Raw genomic sequence first — 23,127 nt, forward strand, 5'->3', positions numbered from 1 at the left:
ATGGATTTTATGCCTCTTTTTTTTTTTTACTAGTCTTGTTTGTTATTTTTACCTGTATTGTGAAGGGAGAAACAAAATACTTCCTATTAAGTCGGCTCTCGGGGCGCTTTCACACTTGCGATAAAATCATGCGATGCAAGAAAGAGCGAAAACGCAGAATTATGAAACCAATGATTTGCATTTGCAATCTTTTCACTCGTGATGTGGCGTTTAAAAAAATCGCATCATTTGTTATCTTTCTGAATTTTTGCTTTTTTTTAATCTCTTGTGTTTTCCTATGGAGCCTCCTTTTTTATCGCATCGCAAAGCACGAACTTACGATTTTCGTGCAACGCTTTTTTAACATTAGAAATGCCTATTGTTTATCGCAAGAAAAACGCATGAGAAAATCGCATATTTTTGCAAGAAGCAGCATCGCTGACGCTTAGACATCTCACGAGCAAATTTGCGATTTTTGCCGCGGTTTTCTCGCAGCAATATCGGGATCGCCAGTGTGAAGGAGGCCGCACACAGGCGGTTTTTGCAGACTTTATCGCAGCATTTGAAACACCCACCAAAACCGCTGTAAAACGCTTCCATTGATTTCATTGGCTTTCTAACGCCACGCTTTTTAAACACGGTCTCCTGTATTTTACTGGGTTTCTGCATTTTTTTTCTTCTTTAACGCACCTCATCACCCAATGCAATGCGGTGATACAAAACGCTATTCAAAAGCGCTGTTTAAAAATGCTGCATTTTCACTAACGCCTATATGAGAGCAGCCTGAGGTCATGCAGAGTTTTACTGTCGCGGAGCTGCCGGAAACCCGGCCTATCGACGCCCATGGCAGTGAAATTGTACTGCGCATGGCAGCGTATCTCACACTCTGCCATATGCAGTCCACCTGCCTCTTTTGTTTAGATTTCCCGCACCATCGCTTTGCAATGGAACTTATACATGCCGCCCATACTCAATGTAATTTTATATATATATATATATATGTATGTGTATGTGTGTGTGTATGTATATATATGTGTATATATATTTGTGTGTGTGTATATATATATATATATATATATATATGCATGCAGTAAAATAGAACATACTGCGTTCTTTTTTGCACTCACATGTTACAAAACTCCAACACACTAATGTGATCAGAACTGCATAAGACAATGTAATAGCCTGCAAATTACCGTGTACAACATGGGCATATGGCACGCGCATAATACGCAGTAATCATACGCCCGTGCGAGCCCGACCTACCTTGAGATTTTGATGCCAAATCATCTTTTGTCCGATAAGTGTAGATTTAGACTATATCAGATCTGTCCATAATAGAGTCATGACAACTATGCCGAAACTGCCCATAACGGAGTAGTAGGCCAAGAGGGGTGCCGTCTCTTCTTAAGGAGAGCACCTACAAAGTGTGCGAAGACACCTAGGGGGTGAGTGGGTCAGGGGTACGTTGATTTGAAGGAATGCTGCCATCCAATAGTTGACACTGCAGAGGTATTGTTCCATCTTCCTTATTTGCATACATTACCCAGAGGAGCATGCATAGCTGTAGAAGTTTCCTCACTAATCTTTCAGATGTCTTCTCGCACCCTTTCTGGATGCTCTCCTTAGGGAGAGACCATGCCATCCCCTGACCCACTCACCCCCTAGGTGTCTCCCCACACGTTTTGGGTGCTCTCCTTAAGGAGAGACAACACCCCTCTTGAACCACATCACAGGTCTCTCACCAGCCAAGCCACAAACCTACTGCACACTGATGAGGGGCAAACACCCTGAAACAGCTGTCTGTGTATGGTTTTCCAGCTTGGTTTCCTATTCCCAATCATTGTTTTACAGACTTCTTAGAGTCCTACACTGATTTGCAGAAATGCTGCTATCCAATAGGTGGCACTGCAGAGGTATTGTTCCGTCTTTCTTATTTGCATAATGGAGCCATCACACAACAATTCCAGATGTGACAGATCTCACTGACTTACAGAAGGAAGATCTGACGGCATTCAAGGTGCAAAATGTAAAAGTCTTTATTCCTCCAAGGACATAACAGCCACAACGTTTCGACCAGCGGGTCTTTATCAAGCACGTCCCACTGACTTATGACGCGGTCCGTCTCTGTTGGGTTCTGGTGTTTCTACGGCATACTGCGTTTACTCTTGCATGAAGTTGGCCATGTCCATAGAATTCCAGATTGTTGAGTGAAGGGGGCGTTTAAACAAAAGAATAGGGAGCGGATATTATTTTCCGGAATAGATGTATTTTTCGTGATATTTCCGAGGTCGGCCACAAATCTGCGGCTGACTTGTCATTCTATCTCGCTCACACAATGCACATTAGAGCCGGCTGCTGACTTTCCGAACCAAATCTTAATTTCATTTGATGTTTGAACACCGCATGACATATTTTCAGTTGTTTCTTTCTGTGAATTCATCAATTCCACAAAGTGAAACTCCGCACACATGCCATGTTATTACCATAACATCAAACATGGAGAATTTATTTCCAAACAGCTTGTCTGAGTTTAATTGTTAGAGAGGTGTCAGTCTGCTCCGCCGAATCCATTAAACATATCACTGCCATTACCTGTCTGTAGTCCTAGGAAGGGCTTCAGGGTTTAAGATATTGGAAGCATGTGATACTGATTACTAGTCTAGATAGTGCTGATCCCTTCGGAGGTTAGAGGTCACACTTGTCCCCCATTAGACGTCCCTTCGCCATGGGGATGCCCCTGCTGCGTCCCATACTACAATCTTCCTAATGGCTGCCTTCCAGAATTCGCACATAATATTTCAGATTTACGGGCTGTTACAGACGCTGTCAGCCAGTAGCATTTCCGCTCCCGCTAAAGTATTTCAGATTGCAAATATAAATCAACCAAAGACGGTTCAGAAAAAAAAAAAAAAAGACGAAACAACAATAATAAAAAAAAATTTTTTTTTTGGACATGTAAGGACTGGACTTCTAATCATACGATTATGTGCAGGATTTAATACACCTTCAATTATCCAGTGCCATGCTCAGTGCTACCATTGCTCTTGCAGGCTATACGTCTCATACATACCTTGTTGCCTACCTCTTTATGTGTATATGTGAATAAATATATATATATATTTTTTTTTATTTATATATATATATATATATATATATATATATTAACATTTTTATATATATTTTTTTTTATATTTATATATATATATTTTTTTTATACATATATTTATATTTTTATATATATATATATTATTTATTTTTTTATTTTTTTTAATATATATATATATATTTTTTATATAAATAGCTTTTTTTTTTTGCTAATATCCAAATAACATACTCATGATATTTAAGTGGTTAATCATTATGATGTGCTTGCTTCTTTTCCCACAGTGCATTGTATGGGCTAATGGATAAAGGCATAAAACAAATCAGTTTGCCTATTTCTAGGTGTGTACTGGACTTGTTTCCTCTTCCGATCCTAGACGTATATCTCCGCATGTTATCGTAAACCTCAGGCAAACATCCAAATAATCTTGGGAAGGAGAAAAAACATTCTGGATGTGTACGCCCAGCCTGAGCCATTCATCTAAATCCAAAGATGATGATATTCGATGAATAGTCATTAGTACATAGCTGATTGACACTACGTATGTAGAGTATACTTAAAGGGGCAGTCCACTTTCAGCAAGTCAAGCTTGTGAGAAAACGTTATGCAATATTCTTATTTGCTGTATGTCTTTATGACTAGATCTGCCCTGAACATATAATGATCCCATATTTACACGGATTTTACAAGAGCTCTAGGGCATGCTATGTGATATATTGTATGTTTTCTTCCACATCTCCTCATAGTGCTTGTTATTCATCCACTCTGCTTCACGTAAAGCAGTGGAGGCAGATGTTCACCTTTTCTTTTCAAATTTATCCCCATTATTCTCAGAAATTTGCGTGAAAGTTCATGTCAAACATCATAACACAACCCTGATGTGTGAATAAACTGTCATAGAGCTCGTCTAGGAATTGTTCACTCCATTAAGAAAATTCATTTAAAATGAGCCGATACTGACAAAAAGAAACCAATTGGTCAGCATATAGAACAACTTCAATTTTTTTTTAATTACTACTGTGGGAAGGCTGTGCACAGAATGGCCTGCAGGGGGCTGTAAACAGGTCTTCTGTGTAGTGAATGTTTGCTAATCAGCAGGGACAGCGGTGTGGGTGTGTCTGGAGGAGTTAAAATTTCCAGACACAGTCAGTTCTATGCTGAAAGCCGGGGCTGCAATCTTGAGCAGAGCTCATAGAATGGTAGAGTTGGAAGGGACCTCCAGGGTCATCGGGTCCAACCCCCTGCTCAGTGCAGGATCACTAAATCATCCCAGATATTTGTCCAGCCTTTGTTTGAACATTTCCATTGAAGGAGAACTCGACACCTTCCATGGCAACCTGTTCCACTCATTGATCACCCTTGCTGAAACCCATGCTGTGCTTTGTAAGCGAACTGGAGATACTTGTTGAGAAGGAGGCTTAAGAGGGTGCTGAAAGTCTGCCGTCTGTGGTAGACCAGGCTGCCTGATTGGGAAGGACACCCCTAGACTGACACTTCGTTGGGTACATGTAGTGGCACTAGGCCACTGTGTACTAGTTAGTGAGGAACTACTGTTGAGTTAGCGCCCTGATGGGCAAGTGCTCATTATTTTCATAGCACCAAGTATATGTGCTGCCAGTGACTGATGTTTGTGCTGGATTTCCTTGCTAACACTAAAAAGTCAAGAAAAATAAAGTTATCAGGACTTTTATATAGACTGAGTCAGCTGCTGTGTCATCAAGAGGGCATCCTCTACAGTTAGAGGAGAGAAGGTTTCATCACCAACACAGAAGGGGGTTCTTTACTGTAAGAGCAGTGATACTGTGGAACTCTCTTCCCGAGGAAGTGGTTATGGCAAAATCAGTAAGAGTTTAAGAGGGGACTAGATGCCTTTTTAGAGCACTATGACATTACAGGATATAGACATTAAATAACTAGAAGGGTTGTTGATCTCAAATGTTGATCCAGAGTATGCTGACTGCCGTTATGGAGACTGGAAGGAATTTTTTCCACCAAAAGGAGGGTAAATTGCCTCACTGGTTTTCTTTTGCCTTCCTTTGGATCAACAAGAAGAGGGGGGGGAGGGGTGGAAACAGGCTGAACTGGATGGACATTTGTGTATTGTCAACCTAGCATACTATGTTTCTTCGTCTTGTCTGTTTGCATGGTCACAACATATATAGAGCATATATCTTTATACATGCTGTGACCATGCAAACACACACAACCTAGTAAAGCAACTAGTAGAGATCAGTCGAATAAGAATTATGCTGCTATGCCTACAGCAAACTGGAGACCATATAATGCCTACAACATACGGCTAAGTGTGCATAGCAGAAGCATAGTGCAGTTTTCTGTCTGAATTACGGGCACTGAAGTAGCAAAAAGCGCATTAAAGTGGCATCAGTTGTGTCCACATGAAATCACTAGCCGGACTGCTATGTGTGAACCCAGTCTAACGATTTGAGTAGTTTCTCTCCACAGTGTCTGCTCTTCTCTTTAGGTGTTCAGGCTTCTCAATAGTATGTTTGTGGTTTCTGTAATTGTATCTCTTCAACTTTTCCAAGCAATGTTCTGTTTTCCAATAAGTTGAGTCTTCTCAGAAGTAAAAAATAAAATTGTTTTATTTTGGTTATGATTTAATATGGAACCATCCAATTTTTGGTGGTCCACTTTGTCTCGATGGTATCCTAACGAATGTAGAGGTTCCTCTTCAATGCTGCTCAAGAACTTGTATTTCTCTTTCCATAATTTTAGATGGTTGGTGGAATTGAAGGTTTTGCTGTTGCCGGTGACTCACAAGTTGGCTTCTTCCTGGTATTTTCACATAACTTTTTCGGTTATGTGGAACTCATCTGCATTCATTTTGCTTGCTCTTTAGCCTCCTCTGAATCTAGTTTCAGTTTGTAAAACTAGAAGTTCTATATCAATTTAAGGTTAGGGATGATAACTGCTCACAGTTGTATGGGAATAGTGATAGAATCACAGTTGCTTTAAAATTTTAAGTATTCTTTATAGTTGGCAAAGTTGCTTGTGCCATCTGATTTTGTTGGCCTTAAAGGGGTTTTGTCATTCTAAAAAAAAAAATCCATATTCCCCTACTCCCCCCTCCTGTCTCCTTATAACATATTCTCCTCGCTGAGCTTCTGGAGTGCATTGGGGTCACCTCACCGCATGCTGGCCAGCTTGTTATGAAGGCTGCATTCCTCACATTCCTTCCGGCTGGTTCATTGAAGGTTCACTGCCTATGAAGGAATTGTAATCTATTGCCGAGACCGCTCGCATGAGCAATCTCTGAAGAGGATAGGCAGTCCCCATGCTGGTCTGTGAACTGTGACGTAATGTACATTGACAGGCAGGAAGGAGACTGCCAACCACTGTATGTAACCTCACAGGAAGGAGAAGAATCAGGCAGCTGGAGGTGAAGTGACCCCCACCTCCGACCCTCGACGACAGGAGAAGATGGGGAAGGTAAAGATCTGGTAAGTAGACTGACGGGAGGAATAGGTACGTATAGAAGTTTTCTTTTTCTAATGACAGAACCCCTTTAAGAAATGATTAAAGTCCCATCAGATGCAGGGTATCATACTGATGTGTGCTGTTCAATGTTTCTTGCAGCCCAGCTTAAATGCTATTTACACCTTTGCACTCTTAGTCTTACATCAATGTGTTTTTGGAAATGAAGACTTTTTGCAACTGGTTTTCTTTAAAAACTTCTGATTTCTATGCTTATTTTGTTTTATAAAGCACTGCAGACTGGAGGACTGAAATCTCAGCCTGCCTCCCTGTCCGACCAGGGGAACAGATAGCAGAGCAGAGAATACTACTATTGCAGAGAGCTATATAACAGTGCCAGGGGATGGTAGGAGATCTTATCCACAGTGAGGGGAAACGGGACCAGCAGCTACTCAAAGGATGAAGTAAGAGAGAGAGGTATGTTGTATTGAGTGGGTGTAGTTATGCTACACAACCTATGAAAGAGGAGAGGGAAGCTGAGCTTGTGCATGTTCATGAGAGAGACCGGCTGATCAGAGCTAGAATGTGAATGTAGGAGAGCCTGCAAAGCAAGTATCAGGATTTCTAAATGCATGAGGAGGAAAACTCAATGTAAAAAAAGCAAGCAAGTGTATCCATTTTCATGCAATATTCATTGACATATATAAATACTGCCATATATTGTTTCAAGCTACACCAGGACAATGTCCTCTGTACATTTTGTGACTTTTTGAGGCCATTCTCACAGAGACATTTTTCCTCCGCGATTACCGCAGCGTTGTGATTAACGCGGTAATTGCCATAAAACGCTCTCATTGATTTCAATGGAGTCACACAGACGTGCTCGAAAGTGGAGCTTTGTAGCGCCACGATTTTAGAGCAGTGTCTGTTCTATTTTTTGTGTTTAGCGCACCTCATCAATGATTGGGTGTGCTAAAGCTGCTGTTGGAGGCAGGAACGTTGTCTCCGCAAACAAAAGTAAAATTGTGGCACTTTGCCAGGGCCATGTGTTTAATCTTTTAAAGGGGGTTTCCCACTACCTAAAATTTCTGCACATGCACTCTGTACTTCCTGGTTGCTGTTGACTGGGACCTGTGACTGCAACAGCCAATCACTGGCCACAGCCATGACCTTGTATAGGCAGTGATTGGCTGCAGCAGTCACTTGCCCTGGTCTGCAGCAACCAGAAAGTACAGAGTGGCTGTGAAGCAATTTTCGGCAGCGGCAAAACCCCTTTAAAAGGACCAAGCACCATAAATATACAGCGCCTGGTCCTAGGCTTCAATCACATGCCATAGCAAAAATATGGTGCGGGTCTAAAGCTCCTGTTTCTGCAATCTAGTAGGAGTATTTTGGGTCTCTGGCTGTCAGACACAGGCGAGGACCCGAAGGAGAAGGCAGAAGCAATTTTTAATTCCTGTTGTTTATTTTAATGTAAATATTATAATGTTAACTATAAATTAAAAAATATATATTTTTTTACTTTTTGCACACATTACCCCTAATACCCCCCCCCCCCCCCCCTCAAAAAAAAAATTGAGTGAAAAGGGTATTAAAAAATAGCCCAATATGTCACCAAAAAACAGCAAAAATAATTTTGGCAGACAAGGAAAAAAGATAAGATATGTGCCATAAAACCAGCACATGGGTAAAAGCACTAAAAGCTGTCTGGTCCTTTATGATCAAAGCACCCTGGTTTTTAAGGGGTTAAAGATTTTTAAGAGATTAATTGGCATAGAATTTTGGACCAAAATATGGCATGAGGATAAAAGAAAATGTTATTAAAGTACTAATAAAGCACAACTCCTCACTCAATAGAGTATGCCCTTAATGCTCCAAATGCCAATCTACAATGGAAGACCATAATCGGAGGGCCGGATGCAAGTTGCACCAAGAAACTCGGGCACGTTTCGCATCGGACAGCACACTGACACCCTGTACTGTCCAGTATTCATAGACCTCATACATTGATACCATGCTTGTGTCTTTTCACACAACGCTTTTGTTTTCACTGTAGGTTTTCATCTTGAGATTCCATCATTATTGCAGGAACCGGCATTCAGATGGAACCGTGAATGGAACGATAGACTTTTTGTCAAACGGAAACCGCTTGGATCTCCATTCCATGTGGTTCTATTCCTTTCCTTATAATTTGGAGGATCGAGTAGTGTAGTTGACCCTGGTTCTGTCTGAATGCCGTTTTCAAGGATTCTAGCAAAACCATAAGACAAACGGACAGTGTGAATAAAATATTCTCTACTGCTTCATTTCCATGGTCCCCAAAAAATTATTTTTTCATATCAATTCAGTTTTTGGGGTAAACGCCGCGTCCAACATGGTTTCACATTTTGCGTTCACTGTTCCACTTTCCTGCTCAACGGAATCCCCATGGCCGAACAGCTCCATCTCTGGATGGAACCAAATAGTGCCGGATAGACCTTATTGACTATAATGGGATCAATCCGCTTTCATCTCAGCTGCCCAGCTTTTGGACGGAAGAAAAAGCGCTGCATGCATTTTTGAGTCGGATCCGTGACGGAACCTCCGACCTGAGCTTCCGAGGCAGATGTGAAACCGGTCTTAGGATGGAGTTTCTTGGTCACCTCTTGCACCTTTCTCCATAGAATGCAGCCTGTTGTAGAAAATCAAATAAAAACATTTAAAAGGAAATCTCTAAATCCCTCTAACACAATCTAAATCATCACAACTCAGTCTTCACTTTCCCTTACATGCGGATTACATAATTTCGGTTATGCCTAGTTTTTTTCTTTATTTGAGATGCTGAGCATTTAATGACTGCAGTGGGTTAAGTCAGTAAAGCATCAAGATATGGGTCCTGGCAATCTGACAATAATATGTGGTCAGTTCTACATCACGGAGGTTTGTAACAGTGGCTGGTGCTGCCGCATCTCTAGAGAGACGGAGCTGTCACTCACTAGTCCATTTCATGAAGTCATGCCCTATTATACGAGTATATGTTTTTTGACAGTTCTGCATTCATAGATGTTTTACAACAGCTGAGTCTGGACAGTTGGTTTCTGCAGGAGCCTTGTCTGGAGCAATATAGGTGTGAGCGCTTGAAACCCTGAACTGCAGGCAAGGAACAAAAAAAATACCCCCAGCCAGTTGCTTTACTGCTCATTTGAGCAGATTTTTGCTTCCAGTGTGTGTGTAATATATATATATATATATACAGTAATTATGGTAAATGCATTGTGTTTGCTCTAGATTCATATATGCTGCTCCTCAATAATGTATGTTCTTTCACAAGGTAATAGCGATACAATTCATCATCTATGTATGATCAGCTCCGTATATTATGCATAACCAAACTACCCCCCTTTCAAGCTATATGATAATTGCACCCAGTGGGGCATCATCTCTCCTTTGATGTACTCATGAGGGAGGACTGAATGCAGAATGTCACCCGTGCCGGTGCCCTCATCACCCACAGCGATGTCCTTTTCTTTAATTTCACTCTGTAAAGCCTCTCTCTGCCCTTGTTAGAAGCCTACTAGGATTACACACTAATTAATTTGACTCTTCTATTATGATCGTTAAGGGAGGCCTCCTCACACTTGTATAGTTTGGCAAGACCATATTAACTCCTTTTTGAATGAAGCCGCTGTATGTTTTCTCAGTGTTGTGTATTTAGCTGGTAAACTACAAGAAGCTATTCTAATCCAAACATGACCGCTCCTTGTATTATACTTAGTGATGGCTCCATCAGCAACCTCAATGCGGCTTTATTTTCAACAGCCTTGGGCAGATAGGATTAGTTTACAGGTTATCTTCTCCATATTGTGAATCTGGGTGGATGTAGTATGACTGGGTCACGGGTGGCGGTATTATGGCACAGGTTCAGAATACGATGCAGTAGACGGAGTAACAAAAATGTGCAATGTTTATTTAGGAACAAGGAATTCAAGTAAAGAATGGTAGAAGGACAAGTAAGCGATTAAACTATTACCGTATAGTTAGGTCGAGGCATAGCTGAAGTATCATGGGCACGGATACAAAAATGTAGCATATGGGCCTTTTCACAAGTTTGCTCTGCATTGTTGGGTCTTTTAAGAAGTCCATCGATGCAACACTAGCAGGTAGAAACTAAAGATTAGGCAGACACTAAATGTAATGCGCCCCAGTGCAAAATCTGTAAAATCCCCCCCCCCCCCAACCATCCATGTGCCATTTATAATACTGGTGTTTTCTTATATGAGAGAGGGGCTTTTGGTCCCCCTAGGGCACCAGGACCCGGTAGCAACTTCTACGTCTGCACCCCTATAGCTACACCCCTGCGTGTAGTCACTTGATGCTAGCTACCACTAGCTAAATCTTGCTTTAGGTACCACAAGAAGTAATAGCAGCAATCCTGTAGAACAAAAAGACAACCTATGTAACATAATGCAAAGGAATAAGACTTCACTTTTCACAGTTTAGTAATTCCGGAGCGCAACTTAGGCAAGCTCTAATAACACTGTCTATGAGATTTCAGGCTTAACTGTTAAATGTCACTACCTTAGTCTACCCCCAAGTACTTGAGCGCAAAACTTGTAACAGCAATTCCAATAACAAGCATCTGACCACTTGCTAAAGTCTTTGGCGCTGGTCGCAACATGCCTACTGGCTAATTCTTTTGTCCCTAGCGGTGTGCACACCTATGTGTTTGGAGGCTGGCCTAACTTACGATTCGTCGAGTGGAAGATGCGACTCAGCTGTCATTCCTTTGGGTTCCAGCCAGCAGAAACCGCAGTTCTCTTCTTTTGAGAGTCTACACTGTCTCCTGCTTTCCACTCTGGCAATTTTGCTGGCAATTTCGCTTCTCAGCTCTCTGGTACAGCCTCACTTCTCTCTTTAAGTCTCAGTCTCTACTGTCTTTCTGTTGCATGGCCTTCACTGCAGGCTATTGCATCTCTTGTTGATGGTGCTCCAGTAGCACCTTCTCCACACATATGGACACCCTATGCTCCCTCACCCAATGCAACACAGCAAGAATTCCTTATATAGGGTGCTTGCAGCGCCGAGAATGCTTGGCGTCCAAGATCAGAGCTTCAGTACTCTACAGCGCTGGCTGTTTCTGGCATGTCGGGTGCCTAAATGCACTGGCGTGCACCTCATTGTGGCACATGGTTCTGTTTCTCTCTCTTCCATTCCCTCTGCTTTACCTCGTGGGGGGCCAGTGTTTAGCACGATGCGGATGTGAATCACTGTATTGGTGAAAGGGGAGCAATATACAACTTTTCCCCTCCTACGACAACATTACTAAGGTGTGTGTGTGTGTGTGTGTGTGTGTGTGTGTGCGTGTCTGTATGTATGTATGTATGTATATGTGTATATATATATATATATATATATATATATATTTATATATATATATATATATAATATAATTTTTGTTTAGCTGGATAAAATGCCTGGCCAGGCAAAAAAACTTTTTTTTTTTGCTAACTTTCTTTTAATTTAACATAGCCTTTTTTAATAAAAATATGAGTTATGTTCCCTAAGAAAAAGTGACTTGTTCAATCATCCCGATGGCGGATTAGAGCCAGCACAACATCCTGCATCTCCACTACTGCCGCTAACATGTCACCCCTGCACTATAGTCCCCCCAGCATGAGAAAAGGTGCGTGAAGACATCAGGTTTCCTGCAGAATTGTCATCTAGCATTGTGTAGATCTGTTCACAAGCAGAAAGCACATGGCACAATACTGACAGATTGGATGCAGTAGGAATGTCTGGTCTGGCAGGGGTTGTGGGCCGCACGGGTCACGCTCTGTTTACTTGGAGGATTTAGAGGGAGAGCTAAAAGTTTTACCCGAGTTATGGTTAGATGATAGGTGCACAGATAATAAAAGATGTTTATGTGGTAGGCCCAGGGAGAAGAAAGTGACAGAGATTGCTTTCTCACCTTGGGGTGCCCCCACCTTCATTTCCATTAACAGTTCAGCAGGTGTAATATACATTTTTTTGCAAAGGGCTCTGAGATTTGGGCTGAGTCAGTAGGGATGAGACCCACACCACTGGATGTTGTCACCCCTCACCAGGTCAATTTCACAGGTGCTAATTCATTTTGTCTCCTCTTCCCTCCTTATGACATTTCCTTTCTTTCTCTTGTCCCTCCAGCCACTTTCCTCTCATCTGTTCGGAGTCTTCGGATATTCTGCATTTCATGTTAATCTATTTACTTGCAGCATTTTTCTGATTGATTTAAAAATGTTTTCCCCCTCCTAATTATTTCTCGCATTATCCTCCCGTGTGATACATTGTGCTTCACGCTCCAGTATTAATACTGGGTTTCTCTGCTGTTCTTTCTTTGTAGGTCTCAACCCTGAAAAGCAAGCTGAAGAAGCAGTCGACTTCCACGGGAGATGGAGTGTCACGTGCCTTCCTCCGAGCGCAGGCTGCGCTGTTTGGTTCATACCGGGACGCCCTCCGATATAAACCTGTGCGTTGTGGTGTTTACTTACTACTTATTTCATTCTGCAATATCGGCCACAGTATGGATTGGCGCTTTTCCTTAAAGGAAGAGGCCTAGTAATGTCACAGTGGTTGACATCAATGCAGACCTCTGAGAGTATAAAATAGGGTAATCTAGGACCAAGCACCATAACTATACAGCACCTGGTCCTGGGCTTAAATGGCGCACCATAGTAAAAATATGGTGCGGGACTAAAGCTCCTGTTTCTGCACTTGTCCTAAATCCTGTATGAAGAAAGCTATAATCCCACCAAAAATGTCAGTTCTGCATATTTATTAACCCTTTCCAATCCAATTTGTATCCTGGTTTTCCTAGGAGCCTCACTCATTTTCTGCTGTTATACAACAGCGCTATCTGCTGGCTAAAGGCAGTACTGCATGAAGTGACATGTTGGATAGGCTCAAACAGCAGAGAGGCTGGCAATATACAGTAAGAGAACCTTGACGGGCGTCTTCCAACATCGGAGCTGTACAGCCTTAAATCATGTCTTTAGATGTCAGACAGTGGATTGGAAAGGGTTAATATGACAACCCCAAAAGGAAATGGAGCATCAGTACGTAGGGAAATACATCACCTCAAGTCACACGTATAAGACATTCCTGAACAAAATCAATAGGCGCAACCAAGCTCAATATCATGCACATAATAAAGTGTTACCATGTAACCGAGGGTCTGGAAATCCCTGCCCCCCCGTCAGCCAACTGCTCATTCAGCTGACAACTCTTTCTTCCACTTCCCTCATACACATGAATGCTCGATTCGGGTAAGCGTTCGGGTGCTTTCCATTTACAAAGGGAGGAAAGTTGTTGCTGGACAGCTCTGGTAGTAGCTTATATCGAAGGGGACACAAAAAGATTGAAATTCAATGTACCTCATACTTCTTTCCTCCAACATCATCTGTTGGGTGACTGTCGGGATGCCCCCTATACATCCATCGTCAGCCATATTTACTGAAATTTGGCAGGAGCGGATAACTTTTCCTTGCCGTATAAGGAGGCCTTTAGGCGCATAAGTCATGGTATTTTACATTTCTTACAGGGAAAATTGCAGTTTTTACACCAACCACTAGGAATTTTTATCCTTAATTCCTGTGAGTGATATCTACTATGTACATTTATGTAATAGGCGATAACTGAAGTGCACACAGTGGCGTGTTTGTATATTGCCTCTACCTGATTTCTCTCCTCTGATCTCTTTAGGGGGAACCAATAACGTTTTCAGAAGAGAGCTTTGTAGCCCATCGTTCCAGCACCATGAAGCAGTTTTTAGAGAAAGCTGTTAACTTGCAGCTCTTTAAGCAGGTACAGAACCAGTCACGAGTCGTGTACACACACGAGGTGTCAAACTCATAAACCAGTGCCGTCATGGCGCACCGCTTACAATAGTCTGCATTGTGCAGTGCAACGTGCTTGTCTCTGTATCTGAAGGGCATCTGTCATCAGAGATGCAAGTAGATACCATACAGCAGGAATGGCCAAGTCGTTACAAGGTTTCTGCCCCAGATCCCTGGATTTTCCATCCTTTTGTAGATAGGCTAGTATAGGCTACATTGGCCTGCATACAAGGCAGCTGTGTTAATTCTTACTTTTGTAAGACATTTGATCTAAAGGGAAGTCATGCAGTTGTGATCTGGGGGTTTGAAGAGGTTAATGACATGAGTACTTGGTGTTCACAAGATTGGCTATTTTCAGGAATAATGTATAGACTTGTACTTCTCACGCAGCTCAAGCAGCACTAAACTGAAAAATGTAGAGGCAACAGATATCAGAGTTTATCATGTTGGTCTTCGGGTCTCCGTAAAATCTGTTAGAGGAATATAATGCCTATATCCTAACTTTACAACTCTTTTCTCAACATTTCGGCCTTATTCACACAACCATTTTTTATGTAGCTAATTTAGCCCTATCTCATCTGAAGCCTTGGATTCCAATGTATTCATTCAGATGAGTGCATAAAAAAATCACGCCAGGAAAAATAGCAAGCGGTTTCGGTTGCCAATTTCATACGCTACGTCTTGCCCTATCTTTTGCTGAGTTATGCAGGAAGCTCCCGTAGACTTCTAAAGGAGGTAAAAGAAGACAGCTGGCTCTATTTAACCATTATTAGTCACTCCGAGGATTTCTGCCGATTTAGGGGTTCCGCGCTGCAGCGTATTTTACGGCGGTTACCGACTAACGTAAAAACACATACAGTCGTGTGAAAGAGGCCTTAGTGTAGAAGTATACATCAGGATGCTTTAGTTAAACACTATTTGTATATAAAAACTGCATATCCTGCCCTATTTCATAGTTGTGTCCTCCCAAGCCAGTGTTTTCCAACCCTTTTCAGGTCGCTGCACATCAAAACATTATTATGTCATGGAACCCCTGCAGTGGAACTCCCTCTCCTCTCCCACAGCACACCAGGATGTCGCAGCAGCGGCGCCCAGGTTGGGAATCAATGTCCTAAACTATGTCCTTCATTGGAATGGCAGGAAGACCTAATAATAGGCATTTGCATCTCCAAGCTTCTAAGCTTGTGTTTGAGAATTCCTATCTCTGTATAGGAATACCTTCTTCTTATGTAACACTGGCCACACTGATTTCATTCTTTAGCAAACTCAGTTTTTTGTAGTTCCTAATTTTGGCTTGCTAGTATAAAATCAATAACATTTTTTGGTTGGTTCAAAATTCCAATATGATGCATGATGCTGTTTCTTATAATGGTAGTCGGCCTATAGAAGTTGCGGAGAAGAAATAACTACCACCCCTCCCCCCCCATAAATATATAAATGCTTGGGGTGTGTGGAATAGTCATGGAATGACAAGCAAGCATAATATTGGCATGGATCACCCAAAACACTGAAAAAGTTTCATATATCTCAACCATCCCATTTTTTTCTGGAAATTATCTTGTGGAACAAAAAACTTCTAAATTAAATGTGACGGTGCACATAAGCCAGGACTGCGACAAATACAGTAACAGAAGCACACGCTTCAGCACTCAAACACATTTAATATCTGAATAAAATTGCACAACTGTTGTTTATACGAACTGCATAAAAATGCAAGGTTGTTAGTACAAATTTTGATCAAAACATGTGGGCATATGTACCACGTCCAGGCAAACATTATTGTATGGCTTCATAGGTCTAAAGACACCCCTCTTTGGCCAAAAAGCCTCCGAATGAATGGGAAAGCACATGCAGTAAAAATACAAATTCAGCACTTTCACCAAATAGATTAAATGTGATGGTGCACATAAGCCATGGCTGGACGTGGCGGATGGGCCCACATGTTTTCATCAAAATGTATGCTAAAAGCCTTATATTTTATGCAGTGAGAATAAACAACAGATGTGCATTGCTGTTCAGATATTACATGTATGGGAGTGCCGAAGAATGTGTTTCTGTTAATATGCTGTGAAATAGACCTCAAAAGTGATTAAGCTTATGTAAATTTGTGTAGAAAATGGTGGTTTCTGTCAGGTTTTGTGGCCTTTCTAGGTTGAGGTTTTAAATGTGTTGCACGAACAGGGTTTCAAATATTGGCGGGGGGGGGGGAGTGGAGCTCTGGGCATTGACATCAAACAGTAGTCTTTGGTGTCTTTAAAAGTAACAGAGCCAAGGTTGATGGATACGGATATGAGATGACGGAGAACCATGCATGGGAAGCTTTTTTATGCTTGTATTAGTGAACAAATTAACAGGCTTAACTTTATAAGCTCACAATGGCTAACTGTGGTTCAGTGTCGTGTCCACCATCACAGTAGGAAGAGCCATTCCAGAAAATGTATTGCTAACTAGTCAAATATTGTGCAGAGTAAAACTGGCCATAAGTGGAAGCTAGCTGTCAGCCAAACACTCATTCAGCCGATGGCTGTTTCTTCTGATTCTACTATAAATATGCATGCTCAACTTTTTATGCTTTTCTGTTCAGGCGGCTGTATGAAGGCTTCTTTTTTGTTTATTTGAGCTGTATTTTTCTACAGCACTATTGGGGTACATGTAACTTGTTGATTCACTTTTATCAACTCTTTATGGATGGGGGGGAGAATAAAAAAAATTTGCAGAAATTCTGCTATCGATTTTGTGTTTTTCACTGTGCAACATAACTAATGTGTTGGCGTTATTCTTAGGGTTGGTGCGATTACGGTGACACCAACACTATATACGTTTTTGCATGTTTTCCTATTTTTGCACATCTCAGTCTGTATATTGCCACATTCAAGGAGCTGTAGCTTTTTTATTTCCCTGTCCGTGCATCGGTGTATAAGCATGTGTTTGGAGAATGAGTTGTATTTTTTATTAGAACCATTTTGGAGGACTTATAAGTTATTGATTCACATTAAATAATTCTTTTGGAAGAGGAAACGGAAAAATAACAATTCCTCCATTGTTCTGGGCACTGTCCTACTGCTCACTGCGTGCCATAACTGTCATGTATAACCGTAACATTTTTAGTTTTCCCTTGTGGTAGCCGTATGAGGGCTTGTTTTTTGGGTGACAAGACGTACCCCCACGCCATTCATCATGCAGTTAACATATTGTGTTAACTTTCTTGCTTGGGTTATCATTAGAGATGAGCGAGCGTACTCGCTAAGGCAAACTACTCGAGCGAGTAGTGGCTTATTGAGTACCTGCCCGCTTGTCTCTAAGGATTCGGCTGCCGGCGCGGGTGAGAGGTGAGTTGCAGCGGTGAGCAGGGGGGGCAGGGGGAGAGAGGGAGAGAGGGATCTCCCCTCCGTTCCTCCCCGCTCTCCCCCGCCGCTCCCTGCCCCCCGCCGGCAGCCGAATCTTTAGAGACGAGCGGGCAGGTACTCGCATAAGGCACTACTCGCTCGAGCAGTTTGCCTTAGAGAGTATGCTCGCTCATCTCTAGTTATCATGATTGTGGTGATAACATTTTTGTATATTTGATTTTTCTTTTTCTGTACTTTTACAAAATAAGACCACCTTTTATGGAGAAAAATATTTTCTTTTTTTGTTTTACTGCATTTTTGTTGTTCTTCAAACTTTCTTGACACTTATGTAAAAATTTAAATAGTCGTGCTAGGGGATGCAATGGATTGAAAATTAAAACCTCCGGCACTTCCAGGGATACCAGGGAGCTTTTTTTTGGAAGATGTTTTTATTCATGATGTCAAAATAAAATACTATTTTTATACTGGTAACCACGAAAGTGCCTGAGGTTTTTGTTTTCTATTGCTATGGGGTGTGCCTGCACTTGTCTGTGCACCCAACGGTTGTTGTGTCCGTGTCTTGAGTTGGCATTTGGATTTACAATGTAATTGATTGATCACTTTTGTAATACTTTGGCATACTTACTACACCAAAGCATTATTTCCTCTGCCTTTCAGCTTTCACCTAACCCATTAGGCCATGCCGAAGGCACAGCCTAGTAGATATTTATCTATGTCAGCTCTGGAGGCCTTTGTTAGGGCCTTTGATTGCGATCACAGTGGCCTGTGGGAATAGAGGGAGCCCCCTCCTTCTGTCATACTGCCTGGATGCCATGGTCAGTATGACCACAGCATCTAAGGAGTTTAAAGGCTGGGATCAGAGTTATCACTGATCCTGGGCATTACTGCAGGAGTCTGGCTGTCAGCATAGAGGCACGAACGCCATGATGCAAATATATTAAGCTTCCATAACGGACAAGTTGTTCCAATTTTCATTTTGGTAGGGAAAGCGGTTAAACGGGTTTTTCCCGTATCCTGAGGAATCACAGGATAGGGGATAAATGTCTTTAATGGTAAAAATCCTTTTAAATATTCACAATAAGTTACAGCTTGGTAGGGAAATAAGAAATGTCAAAAATAGGTTTGTGGGAAGTTTTGTATGAGTATTAGGAACTAAAAAAAAACACTCTAAAGTTTACATATAGGCCGTAACTGGCATTATTGAATATACGGAGGGCGAGACACACTGTGAAGGAGGTCAACGGGGAAGAATAATTGTTTGTATTATTGTATGAAAGATCCTCCTTATTTTTAATTGCTCTGAAGACGTGTTTAAAGCCAGCACATAAATTTCTCTAGATAGTCATTCCTCTTTGATTTATGGGACAATGGGATTCGCCCAGCAAGATATCAGACTCTTACCAGTCTGTACAAAGAGGATCCTTCTATCTTCCTGTGCTCTGTCCATGAACTCAGGGTGTACAGTACATCTCCAGTAATGCTCGCCGTGTGAATAAAGCGCAAAACATCATTGTCTCCGTTATTTACTTGACCCAACTGGAATCGCAGATCTGTAATTGGCTTGTCTTTCCAAACAGTTTATTGACAGTCGACTAGAAAAACTGAACTCAGGACGCGGCTTCTCCGACATGTTTGAAGAGGAGATCACTTCAGGTGGATTCTATGGCGGTATTTCAAGTTCATTCATAACGATTGTTCTGTACTTACAATAGATAAGTATTAGGAGCGTCAACCGGTCCATTTTTGTTTCAGGAAACGCGCGGTCACAGCAGCAGTGGGTGCAGGCAATGAAGGTAAAGCCCAGGTTACTATTTCTATAACCGTGAGTCCGTTGGGAAGATCCCATAATCCTATTGTAATCTATGCTTCCTCTATCGCCCTCTTAGCTTTACTTTTTTAACATTTCCAGTGCTTCTCCAAAACCAGGTCTGGATGACCCAAATAGTTGTTCGTAATATTCCTTGTTTTCTTACAGAAAGGTGGTGCACTAATTAATACTGCAGTAATTAAAGCCAGCCCTGCTATGAAGAATGCCTATAGTTATGTAAGTATACGAGGATTCTGCCTTTGACTCGTTCACTTCCGGCTTCATTCTGTTATAAGTAACTCAGTATACTGCGCTACTTTTTCTGGTAAAGTGAAACCATTAGGCTGCCTGCACACGGACAGGTTGGATTTTGCGTGTGGGACTCCACAGCGGAATCCGGCCGGTGACGCCCGCATACCTATCTGGAGTCATCGTCTTCTGTGCTGCATATGGGCGGCCTGGTGCACAATGATGATCGAGGAAGGGCTGCACTTCAGTGACGTCAGTGGAAGCCGTCCGCACGGATTCCGCCTAGAAATAGAGCGTGCTGCAATTTCTCCTCCGCGAGCAAAAATCAATCGCAATTGATTTCCGCTCATGTGCAGGAAAAATCACTTTTCCATTGCATGCTATGGGCGGTGTTTGCTGCAGAATCCGGGCCGCGGATGCTCGCTTTGGATTCTGCAATGCAAATCCAACTGTGTGCAGGCGGCATATATCTATATTACACTCAAGTTCGGCACTATGGAGCAATTCCAGCAGCCTCCTTGGTTCTGATTCACAATTCCAGCAACCCGATTGGTTGTGTGATTCAACCTGATTGGTTGTCTGGGTTCCCTGATTCAACCGGATTGGTTATTAGTGTCGAACTTGGGTGTAATATCGATTATATGCGTGCAGTCAGCCTTACGGATGGACACCATTATAGTCAATGGGTTCCGTTAGCTGGAACTGGTTTCCGGATAGGGGAAATGTGGAACAAAGCCTTCAGTAGTTATTAGATACTGACTTCTGACAAATGCAGGAAGATGCATCCTACTGTATTTATCATTGATATGATCAGAATGGAGTGCTGGCATAAATAACGTTCCTAATTAATATATTTGACTGCAGGCCAAACAAGGCATCAAGGAAGTGAAGAGCAAGCTGAAAAATAAGGTAATAGTTACTATTCATCGAAATACGTCTTCCCCATAGATATCGGCTGTTCCTATTTTACTCACTGGTGTCAGATTGTTCTTTTTTGCTATTTGATAACCTGATAGTAGAATATTCTTCCGCAGCGGTATATACACTGTTATTCTACATTTATGCCCCTGATTTATCATGTTTCCTGGATCTTATAATTTTCATGTAAAACTTAACCTTCCAAATTCACCATTTTGACCTCTTCCATTATTGAAACATTTTTACACAAAAGATTCGGTAATGGGTTTAACTCCGGAGGTCATGGAACTAGACAGATTCCTTGCGTTCCGCAGATCAGACCCCATTAATGAACTCATAATGCAACTCTTCTCAGAGTAAAGAACCTTCTTTCTGTCTCAAGTCCGTTGGCTCTGTTGTCAGGCTGTGGTATTGCTGGATATTGGTAATTCACTCAGTGTTACTACAAACAGGAAGCCCTTATAGATGGTGGTACTTTTAAGGGTTCTTTTTTGGTCTTTGTCTTCTTTTTTTGGAGATAAAATGAAAAATTAGACGACTCTGTGTCTTTATGAATAAGACATACACAGCTGCAGGATAGCATGGATTTGATTGGTTACTATGAGCAACCTGGAAATATTCTTTGCCACATTTTTTTCTTTTATTAACCCTTCCTAATCCACTGTCTGACGTCTTCCTACATTCTTATTGAAGCTTGTACAGCTCCAATGTCAGAAGACGTCCGACAGGGTATTCTTACCGTCTGTTGCCAGCCACTCCGCTGTCGGAGCCTCTCTGGCACACACTCACTGGCTTTAGCCAGCAGATGGCACCGTTGTATAACAGCAAAAAGAGGAAGCCTTTTGGGAAACCCTGAATCCAAAATTGGATTGGAAAGGGTTAAAGGGATTTTGTCATCCGGTTTGTGAACCTGGAACAGGGATACCATTTGGCCCCGTGGATTTTTTATTCTAAAACGCACTAAATACACTTTGAAGTTTGATTTGGAGCTGAGTTGAGTGATGCGGGTGGGCCACACCGGACTCTTCCCCACTCACATCATGCAGTGACCGCTCTTTCCTTATACACAAAAGGGGAAAGAGTCGTTGGTCTTCATGCAGTTGGTGTGGCCCGAGCCCATCACTCAGAACTGAGCTCCAAGTCAAACTTCAAACTGTGTTCACTCTAAAACAGGGGTCCCCAACTCCAGCCCTCAGGGACCACCAACAGGTCATGTTTTCAGGATATCCTATAGTAAGAACAGCTGTGGCAATGTCTGAGGCACCGACAATAATTACATCACCTGTGCAACACTGAGGAAATCCTGAAAACATGACCTGTTGGTGGTCCCCGAGGACTGGAGTTGGGGACCTCTGCTCTAAAACACTACAGCGTTTCAGAATAAAAACCCATGGGGTTGACGGGCATCCCTGTCCGAGGGTCATGCTGCCTGTGGTTTGGGTAGCATGAACCCAATGACTGAATCCCTTTAAGACACATTTTTTGTTGAGAAAATATCTAAAAAGAAATTCTAACCAATCTAAGGTGAGAAGGCGAGAGGGGTGGGAGAGACTTTCAGAATGACGATGGGATAGTAGAGGTTGTCTTGGACTCTGAGGTTCAGTAAGTCTGATATTATATGTATAAATCCCACTCAATGTTGCAACAGGTAGAAATTCCAAGATGCCATTGCATGTGGAAGCATGAAAGGTTTTACTAACTGGAATTTCGACCACCATTACACCATTATCTTGAACACTCAGCTGGATGTGTATGTTGTTTCTATAACATAGGGGACAAAGCAGCTGCCAGGCACCTTTTGGTGCCACTTAGGAAAAGAGGAATTATCTGATTATGAGGTCCAACCACTGGAACCCCTACCAAGCACAAGAATGAGGGTCCCGTGTCCCTTCTTATAAATGGAGAGACAGTCTGAGGATGTGCACTATCGCTCCATTCATCATTAAGGAACTGCTGCTGAACAGAGGCAGAGAGTAACACTGAGCTATCTCTGGCAGTCCCGTGGAGATGGATGGAGCTGCAGAGTATATGCTTGACTGCCACTCTGTTCATACGGGAGGAGGAGACGCAGGAACCTCCATCAGTGGGGGTCTTAGAGGTCTGAACCTTAATTCTCAGACACTTTCCCCTTATTCTAGAGATAGGAAATAAAGTTTAAAAGTTGGTACAACCCTTGTAAGCGTAACTTTTTATTAACCATCCTCATAGGGCACAGTATATGTACATTTACTTATTTTATTTCTTTAGTGTTCACTGTCCATTGACAAGGAACCAATAAAACACTATAGCAGCTATCTAGATACATATTACTGCAGGTGTTGCTTATGGACCGGATAGTTGCTTTTCATTCCCAGCCTGAGCTTCACACGTTCATTTCTCTCAACACTCGTTTCCATAAATGAGGCCCATTACATAAAACAATATGGCCCTGTGACT

At 42.0% G+C, this 23,127-nt stretch overlaps 1 protein-coding gene across 7 annotated transcripts in view; it reads left to right on the forward strand.

The window, feature by feature from the left end:
* Nucleotides 1-23,127, forward strand: part of DENND1B (DENN domain containing 1B) — a 187,013-nt gene that overhangs the window by 145,927 nt on the left and 17,959 nt on the right. For 6 of the 7 annotated variants that reach the window (XM_066597193.1, XM_066597188.1, XM_066597191.1 and 3 more), the window contains 6 exons: nucleotides 12,879-13,004; nucleotides 14,237-14,338; nucleotides 19,295-19,385; nucleotides 19,470-19,510; nucleotides 19,693-19,761; nucleotides 20,638-20,682. In XM_066597193.1, coding sequence (XP_066453290.1) covers nucleotides 12,879-13,004; nucleotides 14,237-14,338; nucleotides 19,295-19,385; nucleotides 19,470-19,510; nucleotides 19,693-19,761; nucleotides 20,638-20,682 — 474 coding nt within the window. The remainder of the gene's footprint in view (nucleotides 1-12,878; nucleotides 13,005-14,236; nucleotides 14,339-19,294; nucleotides 19,386-19,469; nucleotides 19,511-19,692; nucleotides 19,762-20,637; nucleotides 20,683-23,127) is intronic. The other variant, XM_066597189.1, reaches the window with a different exon arrangement.

This window comes from Eleutherodactylus coqui, chromosome 3 (genome assembly GCF_035609145.1).
Source record: "Eleutherodactylus coqui strain aEleCoq1 chromosome 3, aEleCoq1.hap1, whole genome shotgun sequence".
Lineage (NCBI taxonomy): Eukaryota > Metazoa > Chordata > Amphibia > Anura > Eleutherodactylidae > Eleutherodactylus > Eleutherodactylus coqui.